The sequence below is a fragment of the Lissotriton vulgaris genome, chromosome 3_1, assembly GCF_964263255.1.
Source record: "Lissotriton vulgaris chromosome 3_1, aLisVul1.2, whole genome shotgun sequence".
In the NCBI taxonomy this organism is placed as follows: domain Eukaryota; kingdom Metazoa; phylum Chordata; class Amphibia; order Caudata; family Salamandridae; genus Lissotriton; species Lissotriton vulgaris.
In genome coordinates this window covers 1,853,219,076-1,853,238,357 of record NC_141689.1, presented here as the reverse complement: position 1 = coordinate 1,853,238,357, position 19,282 = coordinate 1,853,219,076, and the positions used below count along the sequence as shown (strand labels likewise).

At 40.8% G+C, this 19,282-nt stretch overlaps 1 protein-coding gene across 1 annotated transcript in view; it reads right to left on the bottom strand.

Moving 5' to 3' along the window:
- Positions 1-6,904: 6,904 nt before the first annotated feature.
- The window catches only part of FHDC1 (FH2 domain containing 1), a 97,692-nt gene continuing 85,314 nt past the window's right edge, over positions 6,905-19,282 (bottom strand). The window contains exons 11-12 of the mRNA XM_086962311.1: positions 16,826-16,990; positions 6,905-11,334 (exon numbers count right to left, since the gene is read on the bottom strand). Of these exons, the coding sequence (XP_086818437.1) occupies positions 9,301-11,334; positions 16,826-16,990 (2,199 nt within the window). The 3' untranslated portion in view covers positions 6,905-9,300. The remainder of the gene's footprint in view (positions 11,335-16,825; positions 16,991-19,282) is intronic.

The window sequence follows — 19,282 nt, the reverse complement described above, 5'->3', positions numbered from 1 at the left end:
AAGATACCCTCAAGCTCTCTGCCATGTATCTGAATGATGGGGTAGGTGTTTAAGTAAGAACAAAAATGTGCCAGGAGGAGGTCAACAGTATGGTGTTAAGAACGGGCACACCCCTGAGCTGCAGGTAACCACCAAAGAGAAGCGAGACTATGTCCTTTACAAAGGCAAAGAATGCAAGATCCAGAAGTTCGGGGAAAAATAAAGCTGTGAAGGGCACTGGAGAAGGTGGGGAAGAAAACACAGGAGCGAGAGGAAGGAGGACAATGATGGAAATTATCTCAACCCCAGAAGGCAAAGATGCAGCATTATGGTAAAGCGCTTAAAACATGCAGAGCCCAACCATTCACAGCCGATGGGCTGCGCAATATAAAAATAATAAATAAATAGCGCACACCATGACAGACTTACAGACACATGATGGGCACTAGCAATGATCTCCAGGGCTTTAGATCCAAACCGGAAACGTTTTTAAATCAATGATTTCCCAATAAGTTGATATTCCTACAATAGAAGTAAACTTTACACCACACACTAGGGGTTAACTCCCAACTATCCTCACTTGAAGATGCCATCTGCAGGCTTTCAGAGGACAGGGAAATGCTGACGTGCATTATGGTTAACACCAGGGGTAACTGGATGCCTAGGATCTTCATTTTCAAGAGTATTTCCTTCGTGAACTCTATCTTCAATTTCTAAGAACAAAGACATAATCTACCGGTTGAATTAAGGGTCATAAGAAATGAGAAAAAGGATAAGGTACATATTTCTTCCTGAAAACATCACTGATAATCACGGAGCGTCCTGTGCTTCGAAATGTCCAATGAAAGCATACTTTAACAGGGGCTATTTACTTTGTCCACTCAACTCTTTCAAAAACATCCATTAAATCGAGCCTCTAGAAAGTGCATTATTAGGGCACAAATGAAATGACTTTTCCCACTGGCAAATACAAGTAGTAAGGTAACGCCCTCTTTTTGCACGACCACCCTCAAAGTTTTGGGCTGATTCAGGTGATTTGTCAACTCTGAAAAAGCACTGAGGCCTGCTAACCAGACCTCAGTTCCTTGAACATGTAAGTTTGATTGGCCTATACCCAAGTGGCATAAACTAACCTATAAGTCCCTAGTGCAGGGGTCTTCAACCTTTTGTGCAGTGAGAGCTACTTCTGATCAGTGAAAATGATTGTGAGCTACTGAAGGCCAAGCCACTCGTCCAATATTACCAGACACCCCCCATTCACAGTTTCATTGAATCGAAGTTTAATTTTTATAGAGCCAGAGACTAAGGTTTTAACACAATACTTTGACTACAGGCTCTATGGCAGAGCTGCCTTGTGTGTCAGTGAGATCTTGGTCTTTGAGGTATGCATGAACAAGTATGCATACCAATGGGATATATATAAATGTGGGGGTGAAATAGAGTCTGTTGTATGTACTTGCGGCACAGGACATAACTATTACCAGACGTGGGCAGTTCCATGTATAACGCAAACATACAACCATTTTTTTAATTGGAGAAATATGAAGTGAAGAAAAATGTTATGCAAAAAATAACACTTCTCCACTTTGAAATGGGAGAAAATGTAAATGAGTTTTATGGAATACATTTTATTAAAGTGTGGCATTTACAAACAGCAGGCATCTTGGCCCCAGTGGCCTGTCAACATGTTTTCATATTTATAACAGAAAAGTTGATCCATTTGGAGGAATTTAAAGTAAAGAAACATGCTTCTTAAAATATTGATACAAAATTGATTTAAATTGAAGAAAAACAGACAATTTTTCATAGAAATAATTTTATCCACTTTAAATGTTTCCCATTTGAAAACAATGATAGTATTTTTCAGTTACAAATATGGCATAGTGTCTACTAGCCACTAGGAGCAAGAAGGCTTCTGTTTGAAAATGTAACAATTTCAAATGGGATAAATTGAAAATCAAGAGTTAAATCGAACATTAAGTTAATTCTTCATTTTAAATTCCTCTCAATTTTCTCTCATTTAAAAGCGGTCAGAAACATAATTTTGCTTTAATGCTCCAATATGGAGTTGACAAGAACTTTTATTTAAGGTTTAAATACTTCAGTTCCTCTGTGCTCTTGGTCAAGAATCTGACTCCAGCACTGCTCATTATCAGGCCCTGCTATCTGCAAACTGAAGATCATAGAGTAAAATAAACAGTTTTCCCTTAAATTTAAAAAGGAAAACGTGCCCCTGTGTTTATTTTAAAATGAACTCTGGGATGTGAGGTACTAGGTTTGCACAATCGACTGGTTGGAGACAATTGCCCTAGTATATGGCACTGGGGTACCCAGGGCCTGTACGGTAAAGTGTCCACCACAGAGACATCAGCTCTTGCTGTGCCACCCATAGTGGGACATGGTAAAATGGGTTTCTCAGCGTGCAACTACAGATTGGTAGAGCAGTTTTAAGAACTGCTAACTCGACTATGCTATTTAAACCAAAGGCAAAGCTCATAATTCCCTTTTTAATGAGTATATGTAACCTTACAGTAGACCTTTCGAGTCCTACGGCAGGGTGCAGCATGTTAAAAAGTAGAACATGTGTTTTACTTGTTCTAACAATAAAAATTTACAATTGTTTTTACTGTGGAAGAGACTAGCAGCCCCATTGGAGAGTATAGATTTGCAAACTGACAACTCAGATGTGCTAACTTCTGAATTGGACTACTAAAGTTGGCACTTCCAGGAATAAAACAACTTGGTACATTGAGCCTAATTTGATGCCCAAGTTCAAATTAACGTAACTTTAAGTTAGTTGCCACTCTGCAACTCAAGTTTCTAAGTGTCCTTTTGCAAATGCTGCTTTCTACCAGCCTGTGGAGATGTATAAATGACTCGCAGAACAGCTAACAATAGAGGCCTGCTGCTGAAGACTATATTACTGTAACTCCATGTAGCTTGTAATAATGGCTAAACTGATGGACAGATTACAAAGACTGGAGAAGCGAGAAGTCAAGTGGATTACAGGTCTGAAAAAAAATCACGTTATTCTTTAGCAATTACAGGAAAAGACATTGTGCCTGCTGCGCAAGGCAGCTGATGGCACTTGCCCTATAAAACGTTCAAGGGTTTCAAAAACCTTAATATTAGAGAATCTGTGGGTAAAACTTGCCTCCTTACTACACAAGTAGAGAATGGACAGAAGGAAAATATTTGCCTTCGGCTTTAATTAATCAAACGATCAACCTAAGTACCAGTGAGGTTTCCCACGCTGCAATTCACTTTGAAATATTATTGCTGTTGTGCTGTGATTTAATCTTATGGCAGGACCGATTTCAGCCAGAAGTTATTATTCTGGCCGCATCCCAGTCCATCGCTTTTTTGCACACCCTGCCACCTGTTTGGTCCCAGCCATATGCAAATCAGTCTTGATCTTGCTCCAATGGGAACTGTCCAGCTTGAACTGCCAGACTTGGTCCTCCCTGAACTGGAATACAAGCAACCCAGGACCGGTTTCAAACTAGTTAGGGCTCTCCAGCCAGGTACAGCGTGGTTCCAGTGACCCCACATCTGAGCATACCCCTTCCACTTAGTGCAACACTGAAGTATACATAAAGTGATGGGTGGAATGCTTGAATTAATCTCAGCCACTGGTAATTACTTGGGGCCGTGTCCCAGTCCATCATTACTTTGCACACCACAGGCCGTATTACATAAAGTACCCCGGGAGCTCAGCAGGTGTTAGTGCCCCCTTTGCGCATCCCCGGGGCACTTTGGTATTACAGAAGGGCCGCAGACGCTTGTGCCCCTTCTGTAATACCGATGGTGCTGGCACAGGAAGCTTCAGCTCTATCTTAAGGGGGGCATGCCCAATGTAAATGAGGGAATCCCTTTGCCTCTGCGCCTGCACCGTATTACAGATGCGGGTGCAGAGGCAAAAAAGCTCTCAGGAGGCACACTGACAGGAGGCGGGAAATGGGGTCCTATGGACGCCCAGACATCCCCTTACAGGCAGGTGCAGTCACAGACTGAATTCACCCGCAAGGGGTTCTCTATTCCCCTTTAAAAGTACAGATGGGTGCCGCCTGCACTGGGAAACAGAGTGGCTTCAAAGCAGCCGATCCGTTTTCACATGAATCTGCTGCCCCCAGGACAACACGAGTTTGTGGCTATCCTGAGGGCAGCACACTCATCATAATATGACACATTTTCCTTTATTGCGCTGTGCCCACCTTCTAAAAGGTGTGCCCAGCGCTATGAAGGAAAGTGCGCAATATGTATGATGCTGACCCAGGTAACCTCTGTACAGACCCAGCCATCTGCAAATCAGTCTTGATATTAATTCAACAATTCCATCCATCCATTTTTGTATAAAGAATTAAGGGCATATTCACAGGAAAATATTGAATGAAGGGCCATTTTTTAAAATATGCATGCTGAAGAGTTTGATTTTATGTAGCTGGAGGCAGTGAAGGTTGAAAAGTAACATTAACCAGTACACTCTTCCATTGCAAATTCAAAGTGTCTTCCAATGCACAAAGCGATAAGGCAGTATACATCTATTTAAAACATACAAACACGGATTATACCCAGGGTAGGGAACTGGAGTCTATGGGGTCTCAAGGGTGAGCTGGCCTTCCAGCACAACAAATACAAACAATTGTCCAATGTGCCCAGGGCACAGTGACTTCTTGAACCAGTGCCCTCCTTAAGCAGGGGCCTATGCCTGTAAAAACAGTGACAGTAAAGTTTGATGACAACTTTAATCTATACATCAAGTGACCACAAAAAAGTAAAAAAAATAAAAAAAAGTAAAACTGGTCCTGGGAAGATCACCTAGGTGAAGTTTATTGTTGTAGGAAATACCTGTACAAAATGTTGTATTGAGAGCCAAATAATTAGGGGTGGGCGGAACTTGTGGAATTTGACTCAGCAGAAATCTAAAGAGTTACAAAAAAACTCTGCAAGATTCCTTGGAGTTCCACCAACAGGCAGAAGTAGGGAAGTTGCGCAATTCGTGCTGTGATTTAGTGCCAGGAACTGTTCAACGGCACCATGCGGCATGCCAGAGGCGCACCTACTCAAGTCGATTTTGCTGCTGCTCGATTCGTTTTTCTACATGAGCAGTAGCCTTCTGACTGCGACCACCCGCATTAGAAAAAGCTCCATGTCCTCCCAGGAACATGAAATCGCTCTTGGGGGATGCCAAATCTCACTCGCACTCGTCAACTTACCATCCAGGAGCAAAACGCGAGAATAAATTGTGCCACGCGGCGATTGCCAGAATTTGGTCAGAACTCCATGCTACAAGACTAACACAGAGTCAGAAGAATTCCGCCTATGCCACCGGCGGAACAGAAAATTTCACTCACCCCTACAAATAATATCAAATACTAGTCTCACATAGCGTCCAGTACATCCACTTACTCTTGAAATGCCATGACCTGCTTTCTTTGTGTCGAAAAGTTTTATTAGTGCACTGGAGATATACAACAGGAGTTCAAATGAAGGAGTAGTACAACAGTGAACTGTTAACTGTAGGGTAGTGAGATAGTTTATACGGGGGAAGATAGGGCAATTGAGAAAAGGGATGTGTGAGGAAGAGCGGGGGGTTGGTGGGGGAAAATATGGGAGAGGTTGCAAAGGTCGGAAATTCAGCCTGGGGGGGGGGGGGTTAGAGGCAGACGGCCAGTGTTCCAGCACCAGACGTGGGGCTTTTCATTGAGTTTCATTGAAGGGGGGTGAGGGGATCCATGCCAATGTTGTCAGTTTTATGGAGTATCCTGGAGAAAGGGAGCCCACGTCTGGGTAAACACATCAGTCTGGTCCTGCAGACCATAAATGACGCATTCATAGCAGGCCGTCCGTATTATTGCCACCAACGAAGCTTCCTGAGAGGGAGGCAGGGGAGAGCGCCATTTGCATAGGATGCAGAGCTTGGTTAGGGATAGTGCTGTGTGTGGAGGCGGCGTTGTGGTTGGGATAGTTCCGGCAAGCGTCCAAGAATATGTAAAAGAATAACAGGGGGGTGTAAAGGGGAGCTGAAATGGCATGAATGTCCCAGAGTATCCGCTACATAAGACCAGAAAGGTTGGAGTGAAGGGCAATTGCATAAGATGTGGGTATGGTCGTATTGAGTGTCCGTGCACCTCCAGCAATTTGAATGAGGCAGAAGACCAGCCCTCTGAAGTTTTTGCGATATCCAATGCCACTCATTAAGTGACTTAAATAGACAATTTCGTAGGGTTTCTGGTGCACCTCTGTCCAGGGCTTCGGGCCAGTCCTCCTCCTTGGTGATTTGGAGACAGTTTTGCCACTTGGTGTGGAGACTACGAGAGAGGGGTTGCGGAAAGATGCGAGTCATGAGTGCATTGTATAGCCCCAACATCACGCCCCTATGTAAGTCCCTCATGCTCAGGTACTCCACCCCTGGGGAAGATGGCAAGGACCATGGGCGAGGTCCCAGGCATCCCAGCAGACAGTGCTGCAGTTGCAGGTGTTGCCAGGCCCGACACAGGTGGAGGCAGAGTTCCTCCACTAGGTGGTTAAAAGGTTCCAAGTCTCTGGCTAGCAATACCTGGTCTACTGTGAGAATACCCACTGCAGCTCATTGCGGCCAGCAAATGGTCTGGCCATTGATGCAGAGGGCTGCATTTCTCCATAATGGTGCCCTGCTATTAAATCGAACTACTCCAAAAAGGAGGTGGGTGGGGCCATGAGCTGCTTTCAAAGAGTGACCTCATATTTTCAGAAGATTCATAGGAAAGATTAAATGGGTCATAAGTCACCTGACGCTCTGTTTGATCATCAGCGTAATATTCTTACCAAACATGTAAACACTTCTGCTTTAAATTGGTTCTCATTGTACAGAAACTTTACCAAGGGTATGTCAGAAATGAGATATAACACCATCACCACCACACAAAATAGAGAAAGACAGAGGGAATACAACTCCCTGTAAACGGGGACTTTATTAACAAACAACCAGATATTCAGACATGTGAAAGATATGTTAAATATAAACATATTTACAGGGAATTGCTTGAATACAAAATTTATTTACATTTCCAACATTTATTTACTTTTTCCAACAAATTATTTTTTCCACTCGTTACCAATAAAAAGGTAATAAATTTAACCACCTGCTTTAACAGATGAAAGTAAAGAGTTACAGGTTAGTTAGGAACAATATACTGTGTATTATATCATTCCCACAAATAAATAGTTTGGGGAGGGGACGTGAGCTGGTTAATGTAGTATGATAGAACTCATTGCCAGCGATTGGGTTAAATATGATCAACATTAGTGCATCGTAGGTTCAAGATCTATAGCCGAATCCTCAGAATGGTTGCCATAATTTGTTGTTCTTCTCTCCAACACTGTTAAAAAATGTAATACTAAAATACATTAGTGTGGTTAATATTGAATGCCGGAACAAATCCCGAACACTGTAAAATACTAACTTAATTTGTCAAGATTCTGTGCCTCCCAATTCTCTCCCACAGGGAGTTTGTGCGCCATTCTTTCCTGCTCCCAACTATATTTAGCACACCAGGTCAGGATGGAAATCCCAGAAACCATCAGAGATTTTTCTCCCACAGAAAAACACTAGCCCCATTCCTACTCATTCCAATGAGGTCTTCCACTCTTATAACAAAAGCATGTTAGGGCTGGATTCTAAAAGCATGTTAGGGCTGGATTCTAAAAGTACCAAAATATAGCCTTCTCAAATTATTTAGGAAACGAACCTCGAAATCCCAATCTCTAAAATGGAATCAGGAGAATTCACGCAGAGAAAGTGCTGTGCAACAGACCACAGTCTGAGTCTCTTGTCAGATGAAGCTAGCACCGGTCCTATAACTCCACTGCTACAAAAGCAAGACAGACTGAGAACAACTGAAGGGCTGCCTTGTATTTCAGGAATATATTTCTACCATTACGTTGCTCACATTGCTCAGAGGTAGGAATAGGAAGCCAAACAAACGGACCAGGAGCATACGATACTACCTGAGCATACAAGTGACAAGGAGTTAGGTTTGCGGCCCTAAATGTGTAGTAGCCAACAAATCCAGGTTTATATGACATATACTCTTTGCATACCAGTTTCTTTCACCACACATGCAGGTAGAACACCAAACACGTTTAGGCAGCACCCAAATTCAGAGTCAAACAAATAACTTCAGGAGAAGTGAGGCACGCCAGGAACAGTGTAAACACCAACACCAGTTATGCAAAAAATCTGTGCTAAAATAGAAGATTTAGAACCATGTTTGCTGTATCACTTCAAAACAAAAGGAAAGGGTGTTCAGGGAAAAACAGAAAGCCAGTATTTTATGGTTAGTGGGGGAATGTGCTAGAAGGTTGGGTCGAGAAGTTAACATTCTAGAGCAGCCATTCAGCGTTTTTCTACATTTTGTACAAAAATTAACAATGGTCACTGAACTCGGGGGGCAATACAATTATTTAGTACAAACTACGGTAGAAATGTCTCTTCTTCTGGAAACACTTAGTTATTAAAGCGCATTAAAACACACTTTGTTTCAGACACACCAATAGGAACAGGAAGAACACTCCTACGAACCGGAAGTTTCACAAACATGCATAGCAGCTTTCAAGTAAACGGCAACCTGGTAAGGGAATGTGACGGCAAAAAAGAATGCATCACAGACAAGGCGGAGCTGTAACATTTTGATATGCACGCTAAAGATATGGCACTTCCGTAGTTTAGAAATAAATCCTTAAAGCAAGACTCCATGCTGGCAGTGGGACACAAGAGAGAGTTAAAGGCCAACATAACCTAGTCAGAGTCGGAGTAATCCTGCTCACCAGGTGAGCATTTCGTGTTCAACATGGTCTTCCTAACACCAAATCCATCTACTAAACAAAAAGGCATAACTATCATTGCAGTTCATTTTCCACACAAACTGAGGTCATCTTTGAACTTGTACGCAGCTACATCAAGTATTTATAATATTTACGTACAAATTATAAACTTGATTTCAATTAAAAAAAAGAAATAACATCTAATGTGCTGGTTACAAAACTGGAGTCCTTTATGGTAAATTTCCAAGATGTATTTCTCTCTTAGCGTACCACCAACATACAGTTGTCCTTCCCACACAGCAGAGGTATTGACATTGCATTTTTGCTCTATCGCGGACGCTTAAAATGTATCCGTATTGTCATGACAGAATAAAGACAAAAGAAAAACGTTGTAGAATGTACCTAAATTAGCATATACTGTTGACCAGCAACATTGTCCTGTATTACTCCAGTGCAATCAATATTAGGAAATATTTTATTGTACACTTTAAAAAAAAGTCTTTATATACACAGATTTTACTTCAGTAATGGTTTCCATATTTTACCCAGAGTGGCTTTTCCAGTGTCTTTTAGTTTAATTGAGGACTTCTCCATTATACCCCTTTCCTTTAATGAAGTCACCGTTTTAGCATGTGGGTTTGGACTTGCTTCTATTTTCTTTCCACTAACTCTCAGACTACTTGATCGGTTTAGAGACGCCACACTGCTATTCTCTTTGGCGGTCGGGCTTCTTGCCAGGGTCTCAGTCTTCCCTTTCGGCTGTGGCTGAGAGGACAGTCTTGTGGAAGTTATGGTTTTTGAGGGGGAAGGTGGATCCCCTTTTGAACGCCTTGATGAGGAAGCCACGGTGTTCCTTGCAAAACTTGGAGTAGCCGCAGGTGCCTTTGGACTAACAGCCACTGGAGTCTTATTGACATCTGACTTAACCTGGGTGTTCATGCTGGAGCGGCAGATTTTAGTTTCTTCCGGCTTTGGTCTCTGAATATTCCTGACCGGTTTCGCACTTGGTTTTTTGATTGAGCTCTTCCTCTGCAGTTGATCTCTAGCAAAACTGGGGCTGTTTGATGTAAGATTTCCTCCTCGCTGTAGTAGAGAATCTTCAGTCACTGAGCTGCGTTTAAAAGGGCTTCTTGGCAGTGTGTCCATCTTGCCCCCAACAGAGTTGCGGTGCACTGACTTAATTTCTGGACTGCTAGTTTCCCTAACTACTGGTTTGATATCTGTCCTTTTCAAACTACTGGCAGATCGGTTGGATTTAGACATGGTAACCACCTTCCTCATGTTCTCATGCTCAGTATCATTGAGCATTCGTACTGGTTTTGAAGGCGATGAGTTGCTGTTGTGAGTGCCAGGTAGTCTAGAAGAACTTGTAGATTTATCTTTCAAAGAGTTGCTTCTGTTTCCACCCTGCATGTCTTTACCTTTTGTTATCCTGTCTCGGTGAAGGCTCGACTTTTTGTTGGAGTCTACTGCCTTCGTGTTAAGTGGAACAGAAGTCTCCTTTGCAGAAACAGAGCTCAGCCTAGAGGAGCGCCTAGAGTCCTGATTTCTGGACTTGGAGTTTACAGAAGGGCTCTCAATTGTGGTTTGATCCGCTGCCATTTTGAGATCACTGCTTTCAGAACAGTCCAGAGTCAAAGAGCAGTCTGTGGTGTCTGTTATATAGAACAGCTGGCCATGCTCTTTGCTGTCAGAGATGAACGTTTCTGGAGCAACACCACTTGAGAACGAACCTTGTGTGATATTTGTTTTACTAGGTGAGGTATCATTTGCACAACGAACACCTTTAGAACTTTTGGTAGATGCTAATGTATTGTCTTCTGTAATACTAAGAGACAGCAAACTCAAGTCATCCGATGTCTCCACTTCCATGACACTGATATCCTCCACATTTATGAATGGCACCTCTTGCATGTTTTTAGGACTCCCGCAATCAAACTGCTGCAATCCCTTTACTAGTTCATATTCCTCAACATTAACCGCCAATGGACTTAAAGTAGCTCGCTTCTGAAGGCGGTGGGCATGTTCTACCTTATTATTGTTGTCATCAGGCATCTCCACAGTGGTAGCATAGATATCATTTAGGATGCTGCATGTTGTCTGTGAATGTTGAGAATCTGATTGAGAGCTAGGATTGATTTCCTCCTTCTGGCTTAAGTGCAAACTATTTGATTTGGTATCTTTGTAGTCTTTTTCCTCCATCCAAGCTATGCTTGGCCTTGCTTGTCGCACGTTTACACGTGGGAGGCTATTGAATTTATTGGTTTCATCCACCTTAGTGGTGTCTAGGAATGTCCGCAACTCTCGGTCTTTTGGGAATGCAGAGGAATGTCTAGATCGCCTAGAGCTGGGGGCCCTGCAGAACGGACTTGGTGGTCTCTGTTGAAAGAAAGGTAAAAAGTCTTCAATGCCATTGGTTGCCAGCAGCACTACATCATTCTCGCTGCTACTTCGACCAAAGCCCCCGGGTTCCAGTGAACGTCGTCTTATCTCTAGCTCCTTCAATCGTTGTTCCTGGCGGAGGTCTTTGATTTCCCTTTCCCTGTTCTCCTACAAAAACAAACAAAAAAAACAGTGTTATAGTACGATTCATTAATCTCACTACCTACAATCATTTAAAAGCTCATAGCTTAGACTGATAAATAAAACATCACAAGAATATGGTATGAAACATAAACCAAACAAGGGTTTCTTAAGTAAAAAAAAAAAAATGTACCAGTTGAGAAAGACTAAAAAAAGGACAATCGTTCTGCAAACCTTCAGTAATATATGTGCTATAAAAGTGGTTTGCCCTAACAATCAATTATTTTGCAGCTGGAATATTTTAGTCTAGATGGGAAGGGTTACTCATGTTCATAGATTCTTCACCTGCATATATAAGTAGGAGCAGAAACTGCTTTACGACATTTAAGTGGGACTCATTGACTATGCAACCGTGATGCTTCACAAGACCAGCATCCACTTCTAAAACATAGTTTACTTTATTATCAAACTAGCCATCAAAGTTGAATGAAAGTTAAAATATACATATCTGTGAGTGAAAAGAAGCTATGGACTGCTAGTAGTAATTGTGGTAACGGATTCCTTCTTACTCCTTTGCCTTGCTCTCTTGTATTTCTCAATCTAAGTTTATAAGTTGGTATCAGCATAGAGTTAAGCCAGACAGGGTGCAAAACCAAAGTAGACAAAGGACTTCACAAATGATATGTAAAGAACAATGCTTGCGTACAGTAGCTAGAGCAACCTGTGGTAGGATTTGCTATGACTGTTTGGAAATTTCTGCAGCTCAAACTGCAAACAGATAAATCCTATTGGAACTTCCTTGAGACAGAGTTAAAATCAAAACACTAAAAAGGCAAGAACAAACCTAGCACAGAGCACCAAAATAAAAACCATTTCTGGTGAATAATTTTAAGCTGTCCCTATTCCGATCCCAAAAGAATGAATTTCAATTATTCCAAAGGAAGCAGGTATGGCCTAGAAAACTCCTTAAATCTCTTGCCAAAGGTGTCTCCCTCTGTAATTACGCCCAAGAAGCAGAAACAATTCCGGGCTCTTATGCACAGATCTGGGGATAGGAGTGGACAGTGCGAATTGTACTTTAACCAAAGCAATTTGAAGCAGAGAACTTTTTAAATAAGAGTTGAAAGTTAAATGTGGTTTTTAGTGAGCAAGTGGAAAAGATTATGACAAACAATTCCGTATGTAATAGGACTTGCCTACCTAAAGCAGTTTCTAAATAATTAAGAATCAGATCAAGAATGACCTCATTCAGGTGGTCAACATAGAATGTCAGAAGATCCCTTCCTATTCAGATTGTGGGGCCTTTAAAATCCCCTCAAGGATAGTTAACAGTGATGGTTCAAGAACTCTGAAGACACCTTAAGAAGGAAAGCTAAATCAGTAAGACATGTCACCTTGGCTATAACAGCCATGCAACGTTTTAAAACCAAATTAACTGAACTTCAACAATTTCCTTGGTGAAGAAGGAAAATCTCAAAGTAAAAATATTCAGCAAGGCTTTTTTTAATATGGGGAAATTCAGACCATGCAGGCAAAGTGGCTCCATCACACGTTTCTTCTGTAGAGGTTTATGGTCACTGAGCTAAATGATAATCATTGATATCAAGAGACATTGGTTTGGATTCCCATAAGGCAAACTCAGTCTTTTGCCTTTTTAAAGTCAATACAGAGAGCACCGTTGAATAGGTCAATGGTACCATCATGTTAACTACATTGCTTAGAAACAGCAACCATGTGCTATGAAACACTATATAAAAACAATATTATATGACTAACAGGTTTCAAGCTAGCCAACAAAATTCATTTCTCTTCTGGACAATAAGCGTAGGTTCAAAATGGATACTTTCAGATGAACATGCAGATTAACAGATACAATTCTGCAGGTTTCAACTTGTGTTCCTGCTAAGGTGTAAACATAACCTGGTCAACAGCACACACGAGGAGTTGGCAATGCCATTTAATTCAAACCCCTCATGAACTTCAAACCCTTCATTATAGAGGTTGCCGTCGTCCGTTGCTAGATGAGAAGATCATCGCTCACTTCTACTGTATATAGTACGCCTTGATCCACATTTCTCCCTTTGTGATAAACAAGGCAAGCTTCCTAGATGGAACCATGACATGATAAAAACCAAGAACTGCATAACAGGAAAGGCACCATGGACAATGGTGTTCAAACTGCACAAGTGTTGCAAGAGTCTCTGATGTACCGATGTGCTGCACACTTCATTGGAGTATCTAGGAATCCTTAAATCTGACTCCAACCAGACCAAGAGAAATTTCTAGCAGTTAACCGCTCCCATCTTTAGAACTTTTTCTAGAGATTTGACATGAAACATTTTATCAAGTATAACCTATTGCCTACTGTTAATATTGCAAAGAACTAACTTAGTAACCTGTCTTTCTTGCTAGACTAAATTCTTTAATTCACTTCCTTTCCTGTCTCTGAACTTTGTTTTGTGGTTGAGAAGCCTAAACTTTGCAAGTCAGCCTTGGGATGAATTATCTTTCTGTGGACATTGGTGCTCAGGTCTATGTTCTGCCTAACACCACAACAAACTCCTTACAGAATCCTCCTTACTACAATACAGTTCTCTACTCGGATTGTGCCAACACTTTAGTTTTAAAACTGTAACAAGACTATGCATTCTTTTTCCTATCTGACTTCCCATTGTAACTTAATAAAGATTGCAGTATTGATACTCATTTTGTAACGTTAGCCCAGCCTAAAGCTGCTACTTTAACTACTCATTAAACCAGGATACACATTGCAATATCTAATATTACAAACATTTTATAAAGATTTGTCCTGTGTCACAGTGGTTCGTTCAATTCGACAAATGGATGCGAGCTGTGACTCCTCGGTCCAAAACAGTTCTAAGTTTCCATTGTGTGTTTCACATCTAACTCGGCCTTAATGAGTTCTACAACCATTTCTCCTCAGCCAATGTAAGATCTGCACTTGGCATGTCAGGTTATCAGCATGGTGCTTTCTGCCATTAGTACTGCCCTGAAGCAGTAATATTGCTCATTAGGTTCAACTTAAGGATAAAAGCTTATGCTTTACCTATCCACAACCAATTACTGGTGACACAGACTGCTGTATCCATGGCCGTATGAAAGTCTTTCCGGAGGTCAGTCTGCCTTCTTAGGAGGCACACAGTACTTTCAACGATAAATGCTATAAAGAAGTCTTTTACTTTGTCCATTTGAACGTATTAATGGCAAACAATGAGGGCAGAACTCTGTGCAAAATTCACCAATATATTGATCTACTTTCTTACTGTCCAGGAAATCCGAGACTGGGACTCATCCATAATGACTTCTACCAAGGAATGGCTTTGCCATAAGTAATGTATTCTCCTTCAATGATTAATGAACGACCAGCCTTAGATCAGCTTTTCCTACCCGGAGTTCCACAGAGCCAATCTCTCTAGAAAACTAAATATTATATTAATAAAGGTTGCAAGCATGTAAAACTCAAAATGAACAGTAAATGTGAAGGAATTTGAAATTGGAGACTAAAAATGAAGTTGTTATTCTCAGCTTAATTCGGGGGTGCAGCGCAAGTACAGTAAACAGAATCTAGTAAAGAAAATAAGGTCCTCAGTTAAACGACTGATATGTGGGGACTAAAACAGCACGCGTTAGAAGTAAAAAAAGAATGTCATCTATTGGATCCTAGCATAATTGATTCAGGTTTTAGAAATAAAACCACATTTTTTAAAAGCTCTAACCATCTTAAAATTATGATTTTTTATATTTGTATGTTGATTAAATAACAGGATTTATAATATGTATTTATTTTCATGTACATTAGTTTCTCTATTACTGTTTTGGGGTTCAAATCACAGTAATTGTTCAGGCTGGGTTCCCATGTTCCAGTACTAATTTAGTATAGGTACACAGAAATTTAAAGCTTAAGAACTGCTGACCTAGATGTCATTGGTGGCCCAGGAATTAAAGCTTTCGCATTGCAAGGGATCAGAAAAAGATCTTCGGATGGCAATGTTTTCATACACTTGGAAATGGAAAGAGGCATTCTGATCAGCCCAAATTTTCAAGGATCAGCTGATCCTAGAGACCAGGGATTCTCGCAATATGGTAGCTGTTTACCATTTGGTCCGAGAACCTCAGCTTAGGAAGAAGCCTCAATCTGCCTTAAGTGTTGCAGCAGTACCCAGCAGAGGCTTTACATCTTACAACATAGGTTTTGTTGTACAGTTGAGACCCCAAAAGCGAACAAGGCGACATATATCTAACTTGAACTTGTGAATGGAAGAAACACCTATAACTTATCGACTTGGAAGAGAAAACTTTCCTAACTTTGCAGCTGGGATCCCTGGTGTCCCTAGTGCCAAAGTACAGAGTTTACTTGGAGCCGCATGGCAGATGCGGCTTGAAGGTTTAATGCCTATTTGATAAGGCCATGCTTAATCATGTAAAGCAATTAGATGACCTAAGGCTACTAGACCACAAAATAAAACCTCTAAGTAAAAGCAAAGCAGATTAAAACTGCATAGGCACACCACAAAATAAACAATTGAAAATACTTGTACAATAAGCAGACAGTTATATAAAAAGAGCAAAACACGTAAATGGCACTTGAGAATTGCATGTTTTGAGGTCTTCCCAAGTGCCTTAAAGAAGAGGCAAATTACATAAGTTACAGCTCCATAAGTACATGACAAAAGGGACACTTGCAGGAGCTGCAAATAACAGTACATAAAGTGGTTAAGGGTCCTCCAAAATAGATTGGAAAGGTTTCACAAGTGCAAGCAACCCCTAAAAACGATACCCTGCTGTAAGACCTGAGAAAGGAAGAACTCTACTGCTTGTATTACAATTGACGACAAGCTTTGGCAAAGCAAACAAGCCAGTGATTTAGCCAAAGCATGCATCTTTAGCACAATGGAGAGACACAAGCAGGAGATAGTCAGCAAGAGTATATAGAAAAGGCATGTAATGCAAACAATCCCTCACACCATTTAATGCGCACTCTCGATTAGAGGCAGAAGGATGCACTCAACCAGCCAAAAGCATAAGGTGTTGGAGAAATACTCCACTGGGATAAAGTAAGGCTTAACAGAGTCTCAAGCTAATTACTGGTTAAAGAAAACCAATAGCTGAAAGGGGTGGATCTTAAGCCCATTCCAGTTTGATAGTTTGAGTCAAAACCCAGACCATAGTCTGGAATTCACCCCAAGACACAGGGTCTTGGGGTGAATTCCAGACTGTAGCAACATTTTAACAATGGAAAAGAGGATAGAACATGCAAGAAAAGATTAAAACTATATGAGGAGATGCAATGTGCTCTCCTCCGATTATGCATACAATGCCCTCTTGCCAAATTATAATCTGCTATAGATTTTTACAAGTGACTAGGAAGATCATATTAACAGAGCGTAACTGGTTGTAATAAATATCAGCAGACTAATTTGCAAAGTATAAAGAAGCCGAGACACAGGTTCATATTAACCCAGGTGAAATTAGCCCATAAGTATTTATTTTCCATTACCTTAACAGCTTTGTTGAATTTATCACAAAAATCTCGGAAAATCTGGAAGCATTCATCCAGCTTCATGGTGTCCTTGTCCTCACAGAAAAAGTCAATCAGAGCGTGGCTCTCCTTCGTCAGCTCCTCCTTCCGACTTTCTAGGTCTTTTACTTCAGTCAGAGATGCCTAAAGTGAAACAAGAGCACCATAAGCAAGAATCGCATGCATTTTAGCCACACACACCAAAATTCAGGTGAGCAGCAAATAAATGTTACTAACTAGCATTTTGTATAAACCACTTCAAGAACCAAAACTGTGCAGTAGATAGATAAAGTTGTGGTCTAGTGGCCAAGTTGTCGATTTCGAACCAAGGAACCCGGAGCCCTTGGTTCAAATCCAGATGCTGGCAGGTAACGGAAATTTCTGAGATTCTGGGTGAATCACTTAATCTCCCTGTGCCTAAAAGCGATATGTGGCTTGTTGCTTGTCCCTAAAGTCAAGAGGTCCAGGATGGGTGATAGATCTTTTCAGCTCTTGGCAGCCAAGAGCTGGAACAAACTCCCTCCGGAGCTTCGGCTGGAAACCTCTGAGTTTAGGTTTAGAAGAGCTTAAAACATACTTGTTCCTTCATTAATAAGACTTGCGCGCCACTGGTCTAGGATTTTGGTATCTGTCTCTCCCACTTACTTCAGCGCAGGGACACGCCGTCTGGCGTAACCAGGTGCTTTATAAATTTCATTATTATTATTATTAGAAATGCAATTGTATATGCATGAAATGCAATAAAATTCCAAGCTGTAGTTCGCGAATTGATGTACACAACAGTTTTGACAATAACTCCAAAAATGTACTGCAACATCTCCCAGCGCCCCAGTATGCATCCTGCTCTGTTTCATCCCAGCTAAATTGATGCTATGCACAATCCAAACTTTTTACTGTTAAATTTGCCTGAGGGCAATTTCATGAACCAAGCAGACTAAACAATAAAATATGATCAGACCACCACACTGAGTGGTAATGTAGGCATGGGATACACAAATAATAACTGGACAACAGTTCAAACAATCATTGTTGCTGCTGTATAAATAGTATAAACGATAAATGGTGTAGTTAGCCCACTTAAACAGTTTTCGCACTACCTATATGCAGGCTTTACATTGCTATTGGCACTGGACTCAAAAAAATGGCACAAAGCATTTGTTTTGTCTGGAACAAAATCCCATGTACATAGCTTTATTACATAGGCTAGATTTGGTTTGATTTTTTTAATATCCTTAAAATAAAAAAGGAGAGCTGGTTAAAAAAAGAAAAACAACCTAAAAATAACAGTAGAGTGAAGCAAACAGTTCAATACAACTCTTCAAAAAAACTGAAGAAAGATTGTTGAACCATGCATCTAGAGGCACACAGGAAGTATCCACCGTGGAGTAAGCATTATGATAAATTACATTGTCTTTACATGTCAGTTTGAGAAGGAGGCAAAAAAAACTGGATTGAAGCCAACGTGGAACAACTCCCGGACAAAATAAAACTGGATATGGAAACTGAGAAAGAGGGAATCGGAGCTCCAATCTCTGTATAGTACCTTGGGTTATGAGAAGGCAATAAATGTTAACTACCGTAATCGCCTCTCGACTCACACCAGAATAAGTAACATAACAGGGAGGTTTACCCCCAACTTGTTTAATGGCAAAGATAAGCTTATAAATAGAGATACTTATTTTATGGTATTTGAGATTCCCATCTCTATTCATCCGTATTTATTTCTTATTAGTTTAATCTGTGTTCCTCCCAATTTATTTTGGGCTTGGTTTTAAAACATTAAGTAGAAATTAGTGGTCATCCCCATTTATTTTACGGATAAATGTACACTCGAAATGACTGATGGGTTACAATACAATGAATACACATACATTATTAATCAATGGATTCATGAAAACGTGCACATTTTAGTATAATCATTCTTCACATCTGCAGTCATTTAGGCCTCATTGGGAAACTCCCTTCCCCAACACAAACATGTAATCCACACTTTCCCCTTCCTAATGTAAATTTCAGTTTAGAGTTCTATATTTGCTATCAGACTTCTGGCACACCGGTTATGTGCCTCAAGTCTTCCTTACTGGTTACAGCCTCATGGGGAGCACTTCACCATGCACTTCCCACTTGTGTTGTAAAGACCAATACGTCTTCGAATCCCAATCATAAATATATATTTTTTCATTTTATACGTTTTTATATAGCGCGGTCTTTACCCGAAGGTTTCTGAGCGCTTCACAATAACAGTAGCGTTACATGAGGAGACAATAACAAGTGGGCATGTTACAAAAGCAAACGTTACATTACATGAGGCAAAGGTGACAATTGTGCATGTATCAAAAGCAAACAAAATACGAGAGGTAGCAAATGATACATTACAAGAGGAAAAAGTGACATGTGTGCAAATTACATAAGCGTACAAAATACAAGAAGAGGTAT